This window comes from Molossus molossus, unplaced genomic scaffold (assembly GCF_014108415.1).
Source record: "Molossus molossus isolate mMolMol1 unplaced genomic scaffold, mMolMol1.p scaffold_m16_p_14, whole genome shotgun sequence".
NCBI lineage: Eukaryota > Metazoa > Chordata > Mammalia > Chiroptera > Molossidae > Molossus > Molossus molossus.
In genome coordinates this window covers 29498190-29520116 of record NW_023425349.1, presented here as the reverse complement: position 1 = coordinate 29520116, position 21927 = coordinate 29498190, and the positions used below count along the sequence as shown (strand labels likewise).

At 38.1% G+C, this 21927-nt stretch overlaps 1 protein-coding gene across 8 annotated transcripts in view; it reads right to left on the bottom strand.

Moving 5' to 3' along the window:
- ERP44 (endoplasmic reticulum protein 44) overlaps window positions 1-21927 on the bottom strand; it is a 92929-nt gene that overhangs the window by 16294 nt on the left and 54708 nt on the right. For all 8 annotated transcript variants that reach the window (XM_036260547.1, XM_036260542.1, XM_036260541.1 and 5 more), the window contains 3 exons: window positions 21269-21385; window positions 17620-17731; window positions 16582-16723 (listed from right to left, as the gene is read on the bottom strand). In XM_036260547.1, the coding sequence (XP_036116440.1) occupies window positions 16582-16723; window positions 17620-17731; window positions 21269-21385 (371 nt within the window). The remainder of the gene's footprint in view (window positions 1-16581; window positions 16724-17619; window positions 17732-21268; window positions 21386-21927) is intronic.

Genomic DNA, 21927 nt, shown 5'->3' with positions numbered 1-21927 from the left:
TGATTTTTTCCCCTTATCAACAGATGAGAAGAGAGAAAGAACTGTGAGCAAAACGCAAAGACAAGGGAAATAGGATGTATCTGAACTGATGTGGTACAGAAACAGATTACAAAAGAGTTCTTCTCTAGCTTGTGGCCAGAAACTATCCATCATTATTAAGTAATAATCAGTGAATCAACAATATATTGTCAAGAAAACAGACAATATGGTTATCTGCTAAAAAGGAAAATACTAAATTCAATTGTATTTTCACACTTTAGGGTGAATTTTTCTAATTAGAACATCTAGTGTTTCCCATCCTCCAAACACTTTTTTGTTTACAATCTTTATTTTTAGGTGATGAAAAATTTAGACAGTGAAATGCACAAATGTTAAATGTTATCTATCATTAAATAAGCTTTAATAAATGCATGGAAGGTGAGAAGTATTTTTACTATTTAAAAAAAGTTATAGTAGAATTCAGTTTTTTAGGCTTACAGTTCTGTGAATTTTAATACATGCATATAAGCATCTTACTACCACCTCCACAAACAAGATACAGAATAATTCCTATAGCCTTTTTCAGTCAGACCCTCCACTTCCCCCTAACTCCTTCCAACCACTGATCTGTTCTGTGTCCCTATAATTTGCCTTCTGCAGAATGCCATGTACATGAACTCATAGAGTATGTAATCACGAGACTGGCTTCTTTTATTTAGCATACTGCATTTCAGATTCATCCCATTTTGCTGCATGTACAAAAATGTTTGTTCCTTTATTTATTGCTGAATGGTATTCCATTGAGTGTATATACACAATTAGTTTATCCATACACCCACTAAAGGACATTTGTGTTCTTTCGAGGTTTTTGTGATTTTGAACAATGCTACTACAAACTCTTGTGCACAGGTTATGTGTGAACATAGTTTACTTCCCTAGAAAAAATACTGGGTTATATGAGAGGTATGTTTAACTTTTTAAGAAACCGTTAAATTGTTTTCCAGAGTGGTTGTATCATTTTGTAATCCCACCAGCAATGTATAGAGGTCTCAGCTGGCCCAGCCAGTGTGGCTCAATGGATTGAGTGTCGTCCCATGGACTGAGAGGTCCCAGTTCGATTCCTGGTCAGGGCACATGCCCAGGTTGCAGGCTCAATCCCCAGTGGGGGGGGTCACATCAATGCTTCTATCTTTCTCCCTTCCTTTGTCTCTAAAAACATCAATAAAAACTTTTTTTTTAATAGTCTCAGCTGCCGGATATCCTCAAGAACACCTGGTATTATCAATATTTTAACTTAGCCATTCTAAAAGATGAAGATTGGATCTTGTGGTTTGAATTTGCATTTGAACTAATGATGTTGAACACCTTTTCATGTTATTTGCCATTCATATATCTTCCTTACATTCTAACAGTGTCTTTTACAGAGCAAACGTTTTTAATTTGATGAAGGCCAATTTATTAATTTTTTTTTAATGGATGGATGGTGCTTTTGGTTTTCTTTCTAAGAACTCTTTGTCTTACCCCTTTGATTCTTAATGATAGCTTTCTAGGCAGAGTAATCTTTGTTGTAGGTCCTTGCTTTTTATCACTTTGAATATTTCTTGCCACTCCCTTCTGGCCTGCAAAGTTTCTGTTGAGAAATCAGCTAGCAGTCTTATGGGAGCTCCCTTGTAGATAACTGCTTTTCTCTTGTTGCTTTTAAGATTCTTTGTCTGTACTCTTTGGCAAATCTTGGGTTCACCTTGTATGGGACTTTGAGTTTCCTGAACTCATGTGTCTACTTTCTTCACTATGTTAAGAAAGTTTTCCATCATTATTATTTTACATAGGTTTTCAATTCCTTTCTCTCTCTCTTCTCCTGGCACCCTCATGATGCGAATGTTGGCATGCTTGTAGTTGTCCCAGAAGCTCCTTGTACTATTCTCATTTTTTTTGGATTCTTTTTTCTTTTTGCTGTTCTGATTGGATGTTTTCTGCTTCTTTATCTTCCAAATTTCTGAAGTGATCCTCTGCTTCATCTACTCCACTGCTGATTCTATGTAATGTATTCTTCATCTCAGTGAGTGTATTCTTCATTTCTAACTGGTTCTTTTTTGCTTTCTATATCCGTTTTTATGTTTCCTATCTCTTTGTTAAAGTTCTCACTGAGTTCATCTATTCCTCCCCTAAATTCATTGAGCACCCGTATAACCAGTGTTTTGAACTCTGCATCTAGTAAATTGCCTGTGTTCATTTTGTTTAGTCCTTTCTCTGGAGTTTTGTTCTGTTCTTTCATTTGGGACATGTTTCTTTGTATTCTCATTTTGGCCACCTCCCTGTGTTTGTTTTTGTGTATTAGATAGAGCTGCTATATCTTCTGGGCTCAGGACAGTGGCTTTATGTAGTAGGTGTCCTACAGTGTCCAGTGACACAGCCTTCCGGTTCACCCAAGCTGGGCACTCCCCTGTGTGGGCCGTGTACACCCTCCTGTTGTAGTTGAGCTTTCATTGCTATTGGCATGTTAATAGGAGGGATTTACTCCCAGGCCAATCAACTGTGAGAATTGGCTACAACAACCCTACAGGATCCACTGTGCAGGGGCCTACCCTACAGAGCAGGACTTTAGCGGAGCCCTGGTGCCCACTGAGTCTGCTCCTTGAGTACGCTGCTTGTGGAAGAGGTTGGATGGTGCTTCGATGTGGTCTGAAGCTATCCACCAGGTAAGTTGGCTCTGGGGCCTCCTGGGAGATGTAGGCCAAGTCAGCCTCCATCTCTGTTCTGTCTGGGGCTACTCAGCATGAGCTACAGAATGATCTGCAGATGGCTGCTACTTGTGCTGGGCTTGGAGGTACCCAGGCAAGGCCAGCTGCCACTAGTGCTGGGCCTGGGGTCAGGGGCCACTTAGTGTGAGGTATGAGGCATGACAAGGCCAAATGCTGCCTGTTTGATTTTTAGGAAAGCCTGCACCATGAGCCAAGACAGGCTGTTTGTATGGAAAAGCCACTGGAAACAGTTTGGGTAGGCCTGGAAATTGGGCAGGGTAGGGTCTCAGGGAATCACCAGAGCAGGATGAATGGTGTGAGCCAAGTTGATGGAGTCTCAGATATGGTGCCACCTGCTGGCTCTGTGTGGGGAGGGCTCAGAAGAGGAACAATGGCTTCTGCCCCCAATTGTCTGGGAGAAGGCTGTCCCTCCGGCCCTCACCCTGATACCAGACAATTCCATTCTTCCCCTATGTCCCTGGACACCTTTGAGCTGCTACCCCAGTGCTAGAGCTCAGAGTGAGTCTGAGGAAGTCTGTGAGCAGAATATCCAGCAGCCACAATCTCTGCTAGTCTTTACAGCCAGAAGTTATAGGGACTTTTCTGGAACCCTGGGCTGGGGGGGCCTGGGATCCTTCACTCCTCAGGGGGCACCTCCACAGCCCAGATATTCCTCCCAACTGTTACCTGCCACACATGGGTGTGGGACCAGGCCATTCTCATCTCTGCCCCCCATCAGTCTCAAAGTGGCTTCTTTATATCCTTAGTCATAGGACTTCTGTTCAGCTAGATTTCAGGCAGTTCTGACTGATAGTTGTCCTGTAGTTTAGTTACAATTTTGATGTGATTGTGGAAGAATTCAAGTTCCATGTTTACCTATGTTGCCATCTTGACCAGAACTAGATGCAGGCTCAGGCCTTGCTTTCCCCTTGATCGTCCAGTGATGGCTCTGCTGCATTGCGCTCTCCTCATAGGCTCTTGAACATTTTTTACTTATACTCATAGGACTTCACTATCATACTAAATAGAACTGATGATCCTGGACATCTTTATAGAAAACACTAACATACTTAGGAATAAGTTTAGCCAAGAAGGTAAAATATCTGTACACTGAAAAGTATAAAACACTGATGAAAAAGACACAGATAAATGAAAAGATATCCTGTACTCATGGATTAGAAGAATTAATATTGTTAAAATGTTCATACTACCTAAAGCAAGCTACAGATTCAATGCAGTCTCCATCAAAATTCCAATGACATTATTTTACAGAAATAGAAAAACAAACCTGAAATTCATATGGAATCACAAAAGACATCAGAAGCCAAAGCAATCTTGGGCAGGAAGAAAAAAGATGGAAGCACCATAGTGCCTGGTTTCAAAATATATGACAAAGCTATTGTATTCAAAACAGTTTGGTACTGGTATAAAAAAAAGACATGTAGACCAATGTAACAAAATAGACTGCCCAGGAATAAATCCACACATTCGCAGTCAACTAATCTTTGACAAAGGTGCCAAGAAGACACAAAGGGGGAAAGGACAGTCTTTCAAATAAATGCTACCATAAAAACTGGATATTCACACACAAAATAAAATTGGATCCTTATCTCATACCACATACAAAAGCAACTAAAATGGATTAAACACTTAAATGTGACACCTGAAACTCTAAAACTCCTAGAAGAAAAAAGAGGGGAAAAGCTTCTTGACATTGATCTGGGCAATGATTTTTTTTTTTTTTTTAGATATAACCCTAAAAAGCATAGGCAACAAAAACAAATGCAATTGTATCAAACTAAAAACCTTCTGCAACAGCAAAGAAAACAATAGAGTGAAGAAACAGCCTACAGAATGGAACAAAAATATTTGCAAACCATATATCTGATAAGGGATTAATATCAAAACATATAAGGAACTAAAATAACTCAATAGCAAAAAAAACAACCTGACTTTAACATAGACAAAGGGCCTAAATAGACATTTCTCTAAAGAAGACATATAAATGGCTAGCAGTTACATGAAAAGGTGCTCAACATCACTAAGCATCTGGGAGCTATCACCTAACACCTGTTAGAATGGCAATTATCAAAAGGACAAAAGATAACAAGTCTTGACAAGGACGTGGAAAAAAAGGAACCCTTGAACACTGTTCCTGAGAATGCAAACTGGTATTACCATATGAAAATCAGTATGGAGATTCCTCAAAAATTAAAAACACAACTACCATATGACCCAGCAATTCCACTTCTGGGTACAGACCAAAGGAAATGAAAACAGTATCTTGAAGAGATCTCTGCACTTCCATTTCACTGCAGCATTATTCACAATAGTCAAGATAGAGAAACAATCCAAGTGTTCATCAATAGATGAATATACACACATACACACAGTTATTCAGCCTTAACAAAGAAGGAAATCCTGTCAGTTGTGACAAAACAGATAAACCTTGAGGACATTATGCTAAGTGAAATAAACCAGGCACAGAAAGACAAATACTGCATGGTCTCATAGAAACACAGGGTAGACTGGTGGTTACCAGAGACTGGGGGGTGGGAAAAATGTACAGCATAGTGACTATAGTTATTCATACTGTATTGTGTACTTGAAATTTACTAAGAGAATAGACTTAATTGTTCTCAACAAAAAACGGAGGGGTAGGGGTTAACTATGTGAGGTAACGGCTATATTATTTAGCTTGACTGTGGTAATTATTTTACCATGTAGATATACATCAAAATATCATGTTGTATACCTTAAATATATGCAATTTTTGTCTATACCTAAATAAAGCTGGAAAAAAGGGGGGACATATAACGTGGGGTTGAGAGAGAACCAATCTATGTGGATTGACCCCATCAGATAATTGAAGAATTTGGACTAAGAGATAAAAGGAACATAGATGATTTTATTAAGTTATAAAATCAGGAGAGAGAAGCTGCCCTAACAATCTCCAGGGTACAGCCCAGATGAACCTCATGCAATTCTGCTCCTTATCATTTTCCTATAGGACTTTAGCACAAACCTTTGTTTTTGAGCTCCATGGACTGAGTTTCTGTCCCTTGCAATAGAACTGTCCAACAGGACTTTCTGTACAGATGGAAAATGGTGTGTATCTGTGCTGTCAAATACAGTAGCCACTGCCCACGTGAGGTCACTGGGCACTTGAAATGGGTTAGAGTGCCTAAGAAACTGTTAAATTTTATATCATTTCAATTAATTGAAACTTAAGAATTCATATATGGTTAGTAGCTATCCCGTTGGACAGCACAGCACTATGATTATTATTTATACAAGGGATCAAAGACAAAAAGCACAATCAATGAAAGACAATGAAAGAGCTAAAAAAAGAGAAAGAAAGAAAACCATAATGGTGTTATGGAATTCAAGCACATGTGTTCTATAGCACCAAACACTATGAGAATTTTAAGGAGGGTGAGTCTGGTAAAGTCCCATTAGTAGCAGTGTTATTTTTTCATGGGAAAAACCTGGATTCAAATAACAGGGGTTAAATAAATTATCAAACAATCCACTCAAAGGCAAACTAGCTAGCCATTAAAAATAATAAGAAAAATATTAATAGCATGTTTAATGCTATAATGAAGATGATTATAATGTGTGGAAAAGTTAAAAAGGAAATTCATAAAATAGCATGGCCTCAATTTTATCATACATACATATATGTGCAGCTCTCCAGTTTTTGGATTTATAGGTGATTTTTAATTTATACTTTGGTACTTTATTAATGTTCAGAATTACCTACAAAGAACATAAATTTCTTTTTTTTATTTATTAATTTGTTTTTGTTACAGATGTTCCTCATTTTCCCCCCATTGACACCTTCCTCCTCTCCCCCACTACCCCATCCCCATTGTTGTTCATGTTCATTGGTCATGCATACATGCATGTAAGTTCTGTGGTTTATCTCTCCCCCCATTAATTCCCCCTCTTCTGAGGCTTGTCAGTCTGTACCCCACCTCTATGTCTCTGGGTTAATTTTGTTCAGCAGTTTGTTTAGTTTATTATATTCCACAAATAAGTGAGATCATGTGATATTTGTCTTTCTCTGCTTGGCTTGTTTGCTTAGCATAATACTCTCCAGGTCCTTCCACGCCATCTAAAAGGATAAGAGATCTTTCTTTCTTAGTTACATAGTACTCCATTGTGTACATGAACTACAGCATTTTTTTTTTTATATCCTCACCCGAGGATATTTTTTTTTTTTTTTTTTCAGATAGAGTGGGAGGGAGAGAGAGGAAGAGAGAGAGAGAGACAGAGAGAGAGAGAGAGAAACATTGACGTAAAAGGGAGGATACATTGAGTGGCTGCCACCCACACAACCCAACCAGTGCCAGGGACAAACTGCAACCGAGGTACATGCCCTTAGCGGGAACCGAACCTGGGTCTCTCTGGAACGCAGGCTGACGCTCTAACCCATGAGCCAAATTGGCCAGGGCTACTACAGCTTTTTAATCCACTCATCTACTGATGGGCACTTGGGTTGTTTTCAGATCTTAGCTATTGTAAATAGTGCTGCTATGAACATAGGAGCACATATATTCTTTCTGATTGGTGTTTCAGGTTTCTTAGGGTATATTCCTAGAAGTGGGATCACTGGGTCAAATGGCAGTTCAATTTTTAACTTTTTGAGGTAACACCATAATGTTTTCCACAGTGGCTGCACCAGTCTGCATTCCCACCAGCAGTGTACTACAGTCCCCTTTTCTCCACACCCTTGCCAACACTCGTTTGATGATTTGTTGATGGCAGCCATTATGACAGATGTGAGGTGATACCTCATTGTTGTTTTAATTTGCATCTCTCTGATGATTGGTGATGCTGAACATTTCTTCATATGTCTCGTGGCCATCTGTGTATCCTGTTTGGAGAGGTGTCTCTTTAGGTCCTCTGCCCATTTTTCAATTGGGTTCTTTGTCTTCCTTTTGTTGAGTTGTATGAGCAATCTATATATTTTGGAAATTAACACCTTATCTGATGCATCATTGGTGATTATTATGGTCTCCCATATAGTGAGATCCCTTTCCGTTTTGATGGTTGTTTACTTTGCTGAGCAGAAGCTTTTTAGTTTGATGTAGTTCCATATGTTCATTTTTTCCTTTGTTTCTGTTGCCTTAGGTGTTGTATCAGTGAAAATTCTGCTGCGTATGATGTCTGAGATTTTGTTGCCTACATTTTCTTCTAGAATTTTTATGGATTTACGAGTTACAGTTAAGTCTTTTATCCATTTTGAGTTTATTCTTGTGTATTGTGTACGCTCTATTCCCACATTGCTGAGCGTTTTTATAAAAAATGGGTGCTGGATTTTGCTGAATGCTTTTTCAGCATCTATTGTTATGATCATATGGTTTTTATCTTTCCTTTTGTTTATGTGGTGTATCACATTTATTGATTTGTGAATATTGTACCATCCTTGCATGCCTGGAATGAAACCCACCTGGTCATGATGAATAATTTTTTTGATGTATTGCTGGATTCCAATTTGCTAATATTTTATTAAGGATTTTGGCATCTGTGTTCATCAAGGATATTGGCCTGTAGTTTTCTTTCTTTGTAGTGTCGCTATCTGGTTTTTGAATTAGGATTATGCTGGCCTCATAAAATGAGTTTGGAAGTCTTCCATCTTCTTGGACGTTTTGGAATAGTTTGAGGAGAATGGGTATTAGATCTTCTTTGAATGTTCAGTAAAACTCCCCCGTGAAGCCGTCTGGGCCTGGGCTTTTGTTTGCTGGGAGTTTCTTGATTACATCTTCAATTTCCTTTGTTGTTATTGGTCTGTTCAAGTTTTCTATTTCTTCCTGGTTCAGTTTTGGGAGGCTGTGTGTTTCTAGAAATTTGTCCATTTCTCCTAGATTGTCCAATTTGTTGGCATATAATTGTTCATAGTATGTTTCGATGATCTTTTGTATTTCTGTGGTGTCAGCTGTTACTTCTCCTCTTTCATTTCTGATTTTGTTTATTTGGTTTCTCTTTTTGTTTCTTGGTGAGTCTGGCTAAAGGTCCTTCGATCTTGTTTATCTTTTCAAAGAACCAGCTTTTTGATTCATTGATCTTTTGAATTGTTTTTTTAGTCTCTGTCATTTATTTCTGCTCTGACCTTTACTATTTCCTTCCTCCTACTAGCTCTGGGTTTTTCTTTTTGCTTACTTTTCTAGTTCTTTAAGTGTAGGGTTAGAAAGTCAATTAGGAATTTTTCTTGTTTTATTGAGTTCATAGTGCTATGAACTTTCCTCTCAGGACTGCTTTTGCTGTGTCCCATAGATTTTGTGTTGTTGTGTGTTCGTTTTCATTGGTTTCCAGGAAGTTTTTAATTTCTTCCTTGATGTTGTTAGTAACCCATTCGTTGTTTAATAACATGCTTTTTAGTCTCCAAGTGTTTGAATGTTTTTGTGTTTTTATTGTAATTGAGTTCTAGTTTCATGCCACTGTGATCTGAGAAGATGCTTGATATGATTTCAATTTTCTTGAATTCGTAGAGACTTGCTTTGTGTCCTAACATGTGGTCTATCTTTGAAAATGACCCATGTGCACTTGAGAAGAATGTATATTCTGCAGCTTTGGAGTGAAATGTTCTGTAAATATCAATTAAGTCCAACTGATCTAGTTTGTCTTGTAAAGACTCTATGTCCTGCCCTGGCCAGTTTGGCTCAGCGGGTAGAGCGTTGGCCTGCAGTCCAGAGAGACCTGGGTTTGGTTGCCGCTAAGGGCTTGTACCTCAGTTGCAGTTTGTCCCCAGCCCTGGTTGGGTTATGCGGAAGGCAGCCACTCGATGTGTCCTTTTCACATCGATGTTTCTCTCTCTGTCTCTCTCTTCCTTTTCTGCCTCCCACTCTATCTGAACAAAAAGTGATCAGGTGGGTATAAAAATAAGTTAAATAAATAAATAAATAAATAAATAAATAAATAAAGACTCTATGTCCTTGTTAATTTTTTGTCTAGAAGATCTATCCAGTGGTGTCAGTGGCATGTTAAAGTCACCCACTATGATTGTGTTGCTATTGATCTTTCCCTTGAAGTCCTCCAGAAGTTTTTAATATATTTTGGTGCTCCTGTATTTGGTGCATATATGTTTACCAGGGTAAGAACATAAATTTCTTATAATCAGAGAGATAAAAGAACAAATGATATGCAACACACACACACGGTAGACCTAATCTTTGCCTGGTTCCTGATCTTAAGGGGAAAGTATTGTAAATAAATATGATATTAGCTCTAAGTTCTTTATAAATATTCTTCATCAGATTGAGGAAGCATCCATATATTCCTAGTTCCTAGTTTGTTATACATTTTTGTCATGAATGGATGTAGAATTTTGTCAAATGTTTCTGCATGTATTAAAGTAACCAGTAGTTTTTCTGCTTATTCACTAATAAAATGCTAAATTATATTGATTACTTTTTGAATGTTGAACCAGCCTTGCATGCTTGGGATAAGCCCACTTGGTTGTAATATATTATTCTTTTATTATATATTTCTGGATTCAATTTCCTAATGTATACTACATTTAACTCAAGTTATACAATAATGTAGTACAAATTGATTTCATGTATTATGGTGTAAAAACATGGTTTTTGCCATTTAATTTACTTAACCTCTTGGAGCTTCAGTTTTCTATTATGTAAAATAAGAACTGCTTTATTTGACTTAATTATATTATTTTTATATAGACTTTGATTTGTATCCAAATATATTATTGCATATAACCATAGCTAGCCTTATAATAGCACTTACCATGTATCAGACACTGTTCTAAGAATTAGACACTATTGTGATTCCTATTTTACAGATGAGGGAAATGAGGCATAGGAATGGTAAGAAACTGTTCAGGGTAATAAAACTAGTAGGTAACAGAACGGGATTCAAATCTAAGCAGTCTGAATTTAGAGTCTGAGCACCTAAACGCTAAGTTCTATTGCCTTTAGTGACTTCTTGGAACTTAACTCTTTTATGGTAAAAGTGGAAGTAATACCTATTTTATAAGGTTTACATTAACTGAGAACACATATAAAGTGCAAAGTAGGACTGGTACAGTTCCTGGCTCTGTCAACGCTTGATGTCTTTTGTTGGAAGGACCAAATAAGGTAAAATATACTAGTATGATTTGTAAAATATATAGTACTTTTAAGTAGGTAATCAGTGTCAGTTGTATGTAAGTACATTACTTGAGAATAAAAATGGTGTTTAAGGACTCAGATCACTATATTGTGTAGTAGCTAAGAAGAAAGACATTCAGAAAATCAAAACTGTAGAGATGGATTGGACAGGTGGGGAACAACAGGGCATATGTATGGTTGGTAAATATTAGGATACTTTCCAGATGGGCCATTCAAAGTAGTCAAACACTTAAACTTATAATAAGAAGATTAAACTAAAAGCAAATTAATCGAAGCATTTACTGAACATCTAATGCTATCACAAAGCAGTTGGTAATAGCAAGAGGTAACAAAAACTAATTAAATAAAATTTGCCTTTTAAGAAGTTTTCTCAGTATGCGATTTTTTTCCCACTGAAGAAAAGCCTCATTTGGGTAAAAAATAAAGGATCCCCTATAATGAGGAACAAAACCAGACTCTCAGAGTTAAAAGGGACCTTAATGAAGATCTGATTAAAAATTATTTTCTACTTCTCCCTCCAAGTTCTTTATCATTCCATGCAATTCCTGGTTTGCTCCCTCCAAGATCAAGGAGGCAGACTAATTAACGAGAAACCTGCCTCCTAGCCCTCTGTTTGCCCTGCCCTACTCATCTCCGCACTGCAACCACCCCCCAACCTGCCACTAATGCAGCCAGTTAACTGCTGCCAACTTTCCCAAACTGAGCAGTTTCAGGAATTATGATCAAATTCTCAGTGATTCAATGATTTGGAATAAATCGCTTCGAGTCCAGAGTTAGAGCTCTCATTAGCTTTAGCCTGTGACATTTCCCAGGAGGAACTTGAAGCCTGTCCTGCTTGCTGCTGTTCCCCCATCACAGGTCCAGGGCAGCTGAGAACTCTTGGGCAAAGGTGCAGATGGTAGGTATTCAAGGCCACAGTTTCTTAGAAGGTAAGTTTCTCTTCAAAGTCCTTCAACAGTCTTAGCCCTACCCTATCATTTACTCTCTTCCCTTGAGCTGTGGAGCATTTCCTAGACCTGTCCCTAGGTGCTCTCAGGTTCTGAAATTACCCTCCATTCTTTTCCCATCTCCACACACAATCTATTCCTTCACATTTGGCAAGAAACCAATCTGTGACTTAGCTTCAGGTACTAGTAAGTTCTGTCTCTTCAAACATCTTTCACATTCATACCTATACTGCTTTTTATATGCACTGAAAATGTAACTGCTTTGGGATTAACTGTCATGAGTTTGGGACTCAGGGGTTCAATATTCGCTTGACATGAATCCTAGCCCTGGCACTAATCAGTCATATGGTTCAGTTTCTCCAGAAAGAAAGAGGCAAAAAGAATACTGGTAGTAACTACCCCTCCTCCACCCCCACTGCCAATGCCTACCTCTGACATGGGAGGAGACTGCACCATAAATCTGCGTTCTCTCTCCTTACCACAACTGTACTTCCTCCATATGACCCCAGAGATGCTGAGGTACTAAGTAAAAGTAATAGTAATTATAGTAATTTATGGAAACTGCTTATCATTTAAGCCTTAATTACCATGTAGCACAGTAACAATTATAAAAGCCATTAGATGTGTCAGATTCACTTTGCTGCATGTTTTATTTGATTTTTAACACTAACGTCTATTCACATAGGCTCAGTTTGTAGTTCACACAGCATGTGCCTTCCTCCAATTAAAAAAATATTAGTGGGAACAGTGCCTAGAAGGGGCAATCAGACACCTAAGGGAGAAATTAAAGAAGTAATTTGTTTCAAAGAGCTTCAAATATAGTCACTTCTCTTATCTCCCTCCCTACTGATAGGACTAATTATTTGCAGGAAGGGAGAGGAACATTTCTGACTTCCAGATTTCTTTGGAGAATCTTACTGGCTCAGTTCATTTTTGCACCATGACATGTGTAATGCTGCCCACCAATGAATGAGCTTGTCCTGGTCCAGTGAACTATGGCTGGAGAGGAGGGAGACTTGGTCATGTGATCAAAAATACAGATACCGAAATGAAATTAGAAATACTAAAGTATTTTAAATCTGACTTCAGAACTGGAGGAGAAAACTTAAGATAGCCAAGCTGGAACTCCTCACAGGTTTCTCTGGATGTTTAACACAACATTCCTGGGAATAAAAGCCAAAGTTTGGCATACAGTAGTTGGGTTACTGATCAGTAAATCTAACCTCTTTCAGTCAATATCCTGTCGACTTCCAGTGACTTGAGACTTTACAAGTAGGGCTGTAAGTTTCCAGTGAAAGGGAAGAGGTATGTAGACAACTCAACATTTATCCACTATTGGAAGTAGGGAAGTGTGCTGATAAAACTTCATATAAATGACCTTGAGTGAGGCAGCACTGTAATGCCAAGCAGTCACTCTACCTGGAGGCTCCTGCAGTGAACCCAGCCACTGAACTACCCTCTCTCCCAAATATCTCGTTCTCTCAGCATGAGGTTGTGACTTCAAGAAGCAAGCGCAGAAGTGAGAGGAAGAGGACACCCACCCAGCTAACACATTTCCATCTGGCCCAGTAGTCAATGTCCACACACTTACTAAGGGGATTATATGGGTTCCAATGTTTAAATAAATGCTGGGATGTTAGGATCTTTAGAATGGATTTCTGGGTTCAGCTACTCTTCCTTTTAAGATCCAGCATAATCCTGCCCCTGTATTTATCCCCCACCTCCCCACTCACAGCAAATGATCTGGCTTCCTTAGCCACAGTTACAAACAAGAATCAAAACAGAACCTCAGCAGTCTCCTGCTGCTGTCACTACCACCACATTCCCGCAACAACCCCTTCCTGTCCTCTCTTTCCCACGGGAAAGGAACGAGGTTACTTCCTTCCCTTTGCTTCTCGTTTCACCTGTGCTCCTCTGGCTTTATCAGTCAGCCCCCTAGCTCTTCAACAATGTCTTGCTCCATTTGATCCCATCCCACAAAAATTTAATCATAATTAATTTCTTGCACCCTAAGTGGGGGAAAAAAGAAAAGCTAAAACTTTATTTCATCCTATGTGTCTCTCAAACTATCCCCTTATTTTTCTTTCCCTTTGCAGTGGTTCTCAACCTTCCTAATGCCGCGACCCTTTAATACAGTTCCTCGTGTTGTGGTGACCCCCAACCATAAAATTATTTTCATTGCTACTTCACATAACTATAATTTTGCTACTGTTACATCTTAGGCAACCCCTGTGAAAGGGTCGTTTGACTCCCAAAGAGGTCGCGACCCACAGGTTGAGAACCGCTGCTTAGAGGCTAGCTTCTTGCAAGAATTATTTCAAATCTTCATTTCCTCACCAAATACTCTGCAATTCTTTGCAGTACAGTGGGTTTTTTGGTCAGTGTTATTGGTTTTTTGTCAAATCTAACAGATGTTTCATCTTTTTCTTCTGGTTGCCCATTCCTTCTGTTAGAAGTTCTCTTCCCTCAATTACCATATAACTCTTTTCTAAGTTTTCTTTCCCTTCTTTGATTCCTCTTCCTCCTTAGTCTTCCACTCATGCTCCTTCTGTTATCCTCCCTTTAAATGTTGGTATCATTCAGGGTTCCTGAATTCTCAGCTCTGTTCTAGGTCATCTAGTGTTTCTATAACTTCGGCTATATCCTCATGTTTCAAGATCCAGTCTTTATCTCAACTCCCTGATGAATCCCAGAGCCAGTAAATTCCCTACTGGACATTCTTTGTAGCCCACAGGCACCTCAAATTCAATATACCAAGAAAGGGAACTTATTATCTTTTCCACAAGGTGCTCCTTCACTGAGTTTCCAAGCTCAGTTAATGGCAACACAATCCAGTTAGCTGTCCAAGTAAGATTCCTAGCCATCAGGGCTGGCCTCCTCTCCCCCAATTACAACATAACAATTCTTTCTATTCTACCTAGAAAATGTCTCAAATATCCTGCTTCTCTCTAGCTTTAATGATACTGCCAGAATTTATTTAGGTAATTCATTTGTTCAAGAATCATCTACTGGTTATCTATCATTAGTAATCCTAGATTACTGACTGAACAGTCTCCTAGATTCTACTTTGACCCCCCCTCTAATCTATTATTCTCCAGTTTGCATCCTGAATGATCTTTAAAAAACAATCTCTTCATCAAAACCCTTCATTGGCTCTGCAAAGACAATGCCAAACTCCTATAATACACCATACAAGGACTTTCATGAGCCAGCTCCTGCTTGCTTCCCTTGACCACTCCCCCCAATCCATTCATCTGCTTCTGCCAATGTGCCCTTTCTCCAAGCCCTGATTCCTTCTCACCTCCATGTTAAACTTCTTCACAGAACTTTAGGAGCTACCTTAGGCATTAACATCTCCAGAACTCTTGGATCAGGTACCTCTCTGCTGAACTCTATCAGAGCACGTATCACATCATAAAACAACTGCCTGTTGCCCTACTTGTCTCCTTTCTCGGCTTCCTTGGGAGTTCTTTAAGGGCAGGGATCTAGTTTTAGTCAACTTTAAACCTGGATAAATATTTAATGAGCTACTAGGCTAAATGGTATTTTTTTGTGTAGGTCAAGTAAAAACAACTGTTTGTTAGTACTTTATGGGTTAGAACACACTGGGTAGGCTGCACCATCAACCACATATATATATTTTTTATCCTCACCCGAGGACATTTTTCCATTTTTTGTTCAGATAGAGTGGAAGGGAGGGAGGGAGAGAGGGGGGGAGAGAGAGAGAGAGAGACATCGATATGAAAGAGACACATCAAGTGGTTGCCACCCGCACAACCCAACCAAGGCCAGGGACAAACTGCAACCGAGGTACACGCCCTTAGCGGAAACCGAACCCGGGTCTTTCTGGACCACAGGCCGACACTCTAACCACTGAGCAATCCGGCCAGGGCACCATCAACCATATTTTAAGTGCAAAGAAACAAGAATGGAAAACTTAATTGACTTGCCCAAGGCAGGACTCTGTTCTCAGCCTCCTATATGTTAGGACTGAGAATATTCTATCAAACAACCATATCTCTATTGAAATATTTAGAAATGAGAAAGATAATTTATTCTGCAATAGGACTGTAAATCGTCCTCTAAATGTGCATTTTAATCTTTGGACATAAAAAAGGGTAAATGATTTTTTAAAAGAAAGTATCTAATTTGAATTAATACCACAGTATTGCTTAAATCTTTCATATATGAAGAAACATCTCCACTTTTACCACTGTATTTCAATCTCGGAAATTGATAAAAATTTAGTATCTGTGGAAGTTACAAGGTTTATGTTTATTAATATAACGAATAACTGAGAATAGTCAGAAAACTTATCTGTCCCTTCAAAGGTTCATAGCTTTATGCCCTTAGAAATGCCTAGTCATAGCCATCTTCTGGGTCTTAAATACCACTAATATACTTGTTAGATAGTCACACATAAGCAGCAATATTACCAATTTCTTTTAACCTGACCTAGGATTATATTCTACTTACCTTGATGTGCTGACAAAGACCAAATTCAATTTAGAACTAATTTCTCAAAGGCCCCAAATTTTCTTTCAGACATTAATTTCCAAGCATTAGGATCACCTATTGCTGGCATTTCAACAGGGATATATCATAATTCTCAGAATCAATTATACCACACTTTAGAGTAAAAAAAGCAAAAACAAAAATACCATTTTCCATCCAACTAATAAAATATTACTGTTTTATAAGATTATTTAAATTTGTCAAACAATTGTTTTTCAGTTCATTTTTAAGACATATATCAGTAATTTAAAAAAAATTAATACTTACAATATATCTTTGAAGTCTTCAAATACATACATATGCCTAAAGCTGTCAATAGCTATCACAGGGCAATCTGCTGGGGTTTTCTGTATGTGCAGAAGAGGGTGTCTAAATTTGTCACAGTCCGCATGTAAAAAGTTTATTGCACCTTTAAAAGAAAAAGAATTGGGAGAGGTAGATTAGGATTTTCTTGATTGTATTCTCATAAGATTTCAAGTTCATAAAAAAAAAACCCAAAATGCTTTAGAGTAATACAGATCACAAAATCTAAAACCTAAAATATTAGAACACTGAGGAGAGGTAAGATTTTAGTTCTTAGGGCAGAGTTTAATTTTTTAGAAATTATATGAACTCAACCCTGAATTCAAATGCTGTAGTGAATTTTTCATTTTTCTCACATGGGTACTCCTCCACTCTGCAGATTACCCAGGGCTGGGGAGCAAGTTCCTGAAACTGACATATAAACTGTTCTCCTGGGACCATTTTCATTTCCTCAAGGATGCCATCCCAGTACCTACTGGTTGATTTTTAATCTAAGTCAACCCCCAACATATTTACTAACTCACTAATATGGGTATGGCTCTACATAATACTTTCAGTTTATTATGTCTGCCATTCTTCTCTAACTACAAAGGGAAAATTGGTGATACCTCAAATTGTTTTTTTGATGTCTTGGAAGTCCACAGAATTCTCTTTCATTTAGAAATGTTAATCAGAATCTGTAAGTTCTCTCAGCAATATGTCTGGGGCTGTCTATTAGAAAGAGACCAGGCAAGTATCAATGTGCTACAAGAAAGTGCCTAACATTCTGTCCACCCATGACCCCACTGTTCACGCTATTGGATTTTAGGGATTACTTGACTATAGGGAGCTAAAACAGTCATGGTTGGAAAAAAAAAAAAAGCCACTGCTTCATATTATCTCTCTAGTAATGCCTCCCACCCCCATGTTACATGTAAATTCTGGGGCTGTAATGAGGGAAAGGGATAGGGAGAAAGAAAGAAAACAGAGAAAGGAAAAAAATAAACACCTTAATCTGTCTACCTTTTTCACTTATTAATTGTCGGGCTACTTCATTCTGGAATATTTCTAAACTTTCGGTATCTTCTTTCATGTGGAAGAGTATCAGAAATGGCAGTCCTTCTTCTGTCAACTCCTGTATAGAGAAGGATTCAATGAGAATTATCAGGTCTCTCCATTCATGGCTATTTTCTAGGAAGAAACAATTTCGCATCACAACAGTTGCAACATCCCAGGAAAAACAGAGTCCAGCGATATAAAGAAACATTAGCCTTAATGGAAGAAGGAACTCATTCCCTCCCCGTGAAGTGCCAGGGCACTCAGAGGACCCACATGTCCTGCTCTCCTGCAGGAACTAACCTTAAAGCAACCTCTGGGCTGGGCTGTCAGCTAGTACTGGATGAAACCATGATGTGATAAATGAGTCAACCAAAGGAGAAACTATGCTGGTTCTTTATCAAGACATTGATTTTAGGGTGGGGGTAAACATGTATTCCCCCACAGACTTTAAGGTGGGGTAAACTGTCCTCACAGATAACACTGAAAAACTGAGTGTACCAGAAGTAAATAAATCTGATTTGCAAACTTATGTTCATTTTAAGGCATATGCAAAAACTAACATGAGACCTACCCAAAGATGAAAAGTGTTTGATTCAGAGCAAATAAAGATTCCCATAACATGGCCAGTTTTCAACCAGCACACAATTTTCAACATTAATAAATACCCACCACTATATATGCTGTGTGTTTGTATACCTTGTATATATACATACGCAAAAACACTTTGAAAATGTATAAAGTTTTTAAAAAATTTATTATTGTTATTGGAAAATAATATAAGAGAAACGTGATACACTAGTAGACAGATTTAATCATTTATTCTTTCTGACAAATGCTAAGTTCTGACTCATAAGGAGAAGTCCAGAAAGGGTCTAATAAAATTATTTCCATCAACTATCCTTTTGCATGTCTCTCTGTAATTTAGAAACTGCCTCAGTAGAAAGCTCAAGTCCTGTACCCTAAAAAAACTGAAACTGGAACCCATCGTATAGGAGAAGAGTTTTCTCTTGGTTCCTAGCTTCAGGTTTAAGCCCACTAGATTCATATACAGAATAAATTATAAAGCTTCTTATCATTTTTACCTTTTTACAACTGACATATAATTCACATATCACAAAATGCACCATTTCAATGTGTTCAATTCAATGGGTTTTATTATATGTTACAAGGTCTGTAACCATCAACACTTCCTAATTCCACATCATTTTCATCACTTCAAAAAGAAGCCCCAGCCCAGCCAGTGTGGCTCAGTGATTGAGCGTCAACTCCTGCACCAAGAGGTTGCTGGCTGGATTCCCAGTCAGGGCACATGCCCAGGTGGTAGGCCCAATCCCCAGTAGGGGGCATGCAGGAGGCAGCCATCAATGTTCTCTCTCATCGATGTTTCTCTTTCTCTCTCCCTCTCCTTCCTCTCTCTCTAAATATCAATAAAGGAAAAAAACACATCCTGTCTTTAAAAAAAAAAAAGAAAGAACCCCATACTCTTTAGCAGTCACTCCCCATCTTTCCTCTCCCTAGCCCCTGGCATTACACATTGATCATCTGCAAACTGATTTCAAGTTTTCTCTTCCCCACTCTTTATCTCTTGGGCTCACAGTTTCTTTCCCTCATACATTGTTACTACACCCCCATGGTTCTGCCTTTGAACTTCTCTGCTCTAGCCTGGTAACTTCAACCAGGCCAACAATCTCAATCAGCACTTCTAACTGGTCCTTTATCTCTATGTCTACATGCCCAGCTCCAGTTTAGAATCCAAGTCTAGATTTCCAACTTCCTGCTTAATATTTCCATTTCAAAGTTTAACCAACCTTCAACACTCAGTATTAATGTAGCCTCCTCCTCTTACTCCCCTATTTTCATTAGAACTATTTCTCTTTTAGCCCTTTTATTTCAGAACTGAAGCTTCTTCTAGAAAACCATCCCTGATTCTGCTCCACTTCTGCCAAAGGGTGAAACGAATTCTCTCCTCTGAATTCCCAGAACATTTTCCCAGTGCCCTCTGTGGCATGGGCATGTCTTAATATTACATTACCTGTCCACGTGAACTACTGGACTGGTAACCCTTGATAACAGAGAATCTTATTTTACTTCTCTTTTGCTCACGGATTTTTATACCAAATAATGTGCAATCAGCCTATGATGAAATAAATGAGGACACAAATGTTTCTGAGTAAATACTAATTGAGAAAAGAGACTCAGGAATCACCTTTTAGAAAACTTAAGAGCTAGGAAGTTAAAAGTAAAAACAAATATAACATATAACTTTATTAGACCCAACAAAAGGTGGGTCTAATCAACTAACAACTATTAAGAGAAAGTAATAAGCAGATTAGAAGTTAGAAAAAAACTCTATTTGCTAAACTAATTCACACACATGAACACAGCAGTTGGTAGTTCATGCTGCTTGGGCCTCTAAGTTTCTCATGTCCAAATCAACACATTCTCTGTGGAGCAGGCATTAAAAGATTCAAGGGAAGGACATCAACACAACCAGGTTCAGAAGTTTCCCAGCGTTTAAATGATGGAGGCGTAGCTGGAACTTGTTTTATTGTTTAAGATTTTTTCAGTCTATACCTTTAAACTCTGTTTTTGAAACTATTCCTGCAAGAACTGCCAAAGCAGGTGAATAATTGAGACAAGTTACTAAATCTTTCTGAGCCTCTGAGGACTAAATGAGCAAATATAATAAAAATGTAAGTAATTCAGCCAAGCATACCTGAAGCCCTGAGAACTAAGAAACATATCAAGGATGTTCATTTGATAAATAAACAAAGAAGGAACACAAGCCAGCAAGCTTCCCTGGAACAAAACCATACTTACTTATGTATTGTCTAAGGCTGCCTTTGTGCCACAATTGCAATGCTGAGCTGTTTCAACAGAGACTACACAAACTGCAAAGCCTAAAATATTTATGATCTGATTCCTTTACAGAATTGCCAACTTCTGACTAGATGATAATTATATGGGTATGTTTACTATGTGATAATGTTTTCTAAATATTGCATTCTTAGATTGGGTATCTTAAACGCAGAGTGAAATGAAAAGATATAGTTCGAATGCAGTAAAGAAAAGAGAGGGTATCTCACAGACATAGCCCTTTGTGCTTGCTCCTTGACCTCTGAATTTTGTATTTTGTTTTGTGGGAGTTGTAAGTTTGCTTTATCTCAGGCACACTGGATCACTAAGGTCAGTTACATGACAACCTACAACTGCTTTCATAACTTCATTCTTTTAGGAGAGACAAATCAGAAAAACCTTTTTATGGCAAAGGATATTCACGCTATATTATTGTTAACTAAAATCTGCAGAGCATTGCTTCTAAAGGACATCCGCTAAACAAGGATCTTCAACAAAGGGTGGTTATCAGAATCATCTGAGGCATTTTCAAAACTGTAATGAACTACTGATGTTGCAGGAAATGCAAGAGGCGTCCTGGGACAACATGGGCGAGAATCACTGGCCTGTGTCACAGAAACAGCTTTGATGTCGTTATGTTCAACTGTACAATTTTTACTACAGATAAGTATGTGGTAAAATTGTAACATGAGTAGACAAAGTTTGCTTTTTCAGAAACCTGAATTAAAAATAACAACCCATATTAGAAAGCCCATACCTCTCCATTTTCAAATGTTATTTCTCGAACAAGAGGAACACATTTATCTTGAATCCAATTGTAAATCCCATCAAAATTTGTCATAGATCCCAAGTATACCATATCTGGAGCAGAATGCTGTTGTAAAAACAGAGAAAAAATACTGTATTAAACAAATCTAACCTGTGCTCCAAAAATGCATGCTTAAAGCCGTCTATATGAGCCCAGAAACCTACAGGGGACACAAAAGAAGCAAAGGACAGGGAACTTCTGAGAAAGGGCTGTAAAATGATAAGAAGCTAATAATTTTGTGATTATCAAGCACCCAATTCCTTGGATTTGGGTCAATTAACTGTTTATCAGTATCTTCACCAATGGCAGGCAGGCATTGTAAAAAAGAATTATCAAAAAAATTTAAGTTAGCTATCCCTTAGAGTTAAAGATATCAGAAGACAATTTGGAGACTTCCAGTGAAAAAGCCTTGAAAAATACAAGATACATAAATTTAATGGATGGCTATCTCTAATATTAATTACCTACAGTATTAATTACCTACAGTATCTACTTCTACATTGACTCAAAATCAATATTTATGAAGTACCTAAAATGATGATAAAAATAACAGCTAACATTAATTGAGTAAATTTGCTATGTCCAGGCACTGTTGCTAGTACCTTATA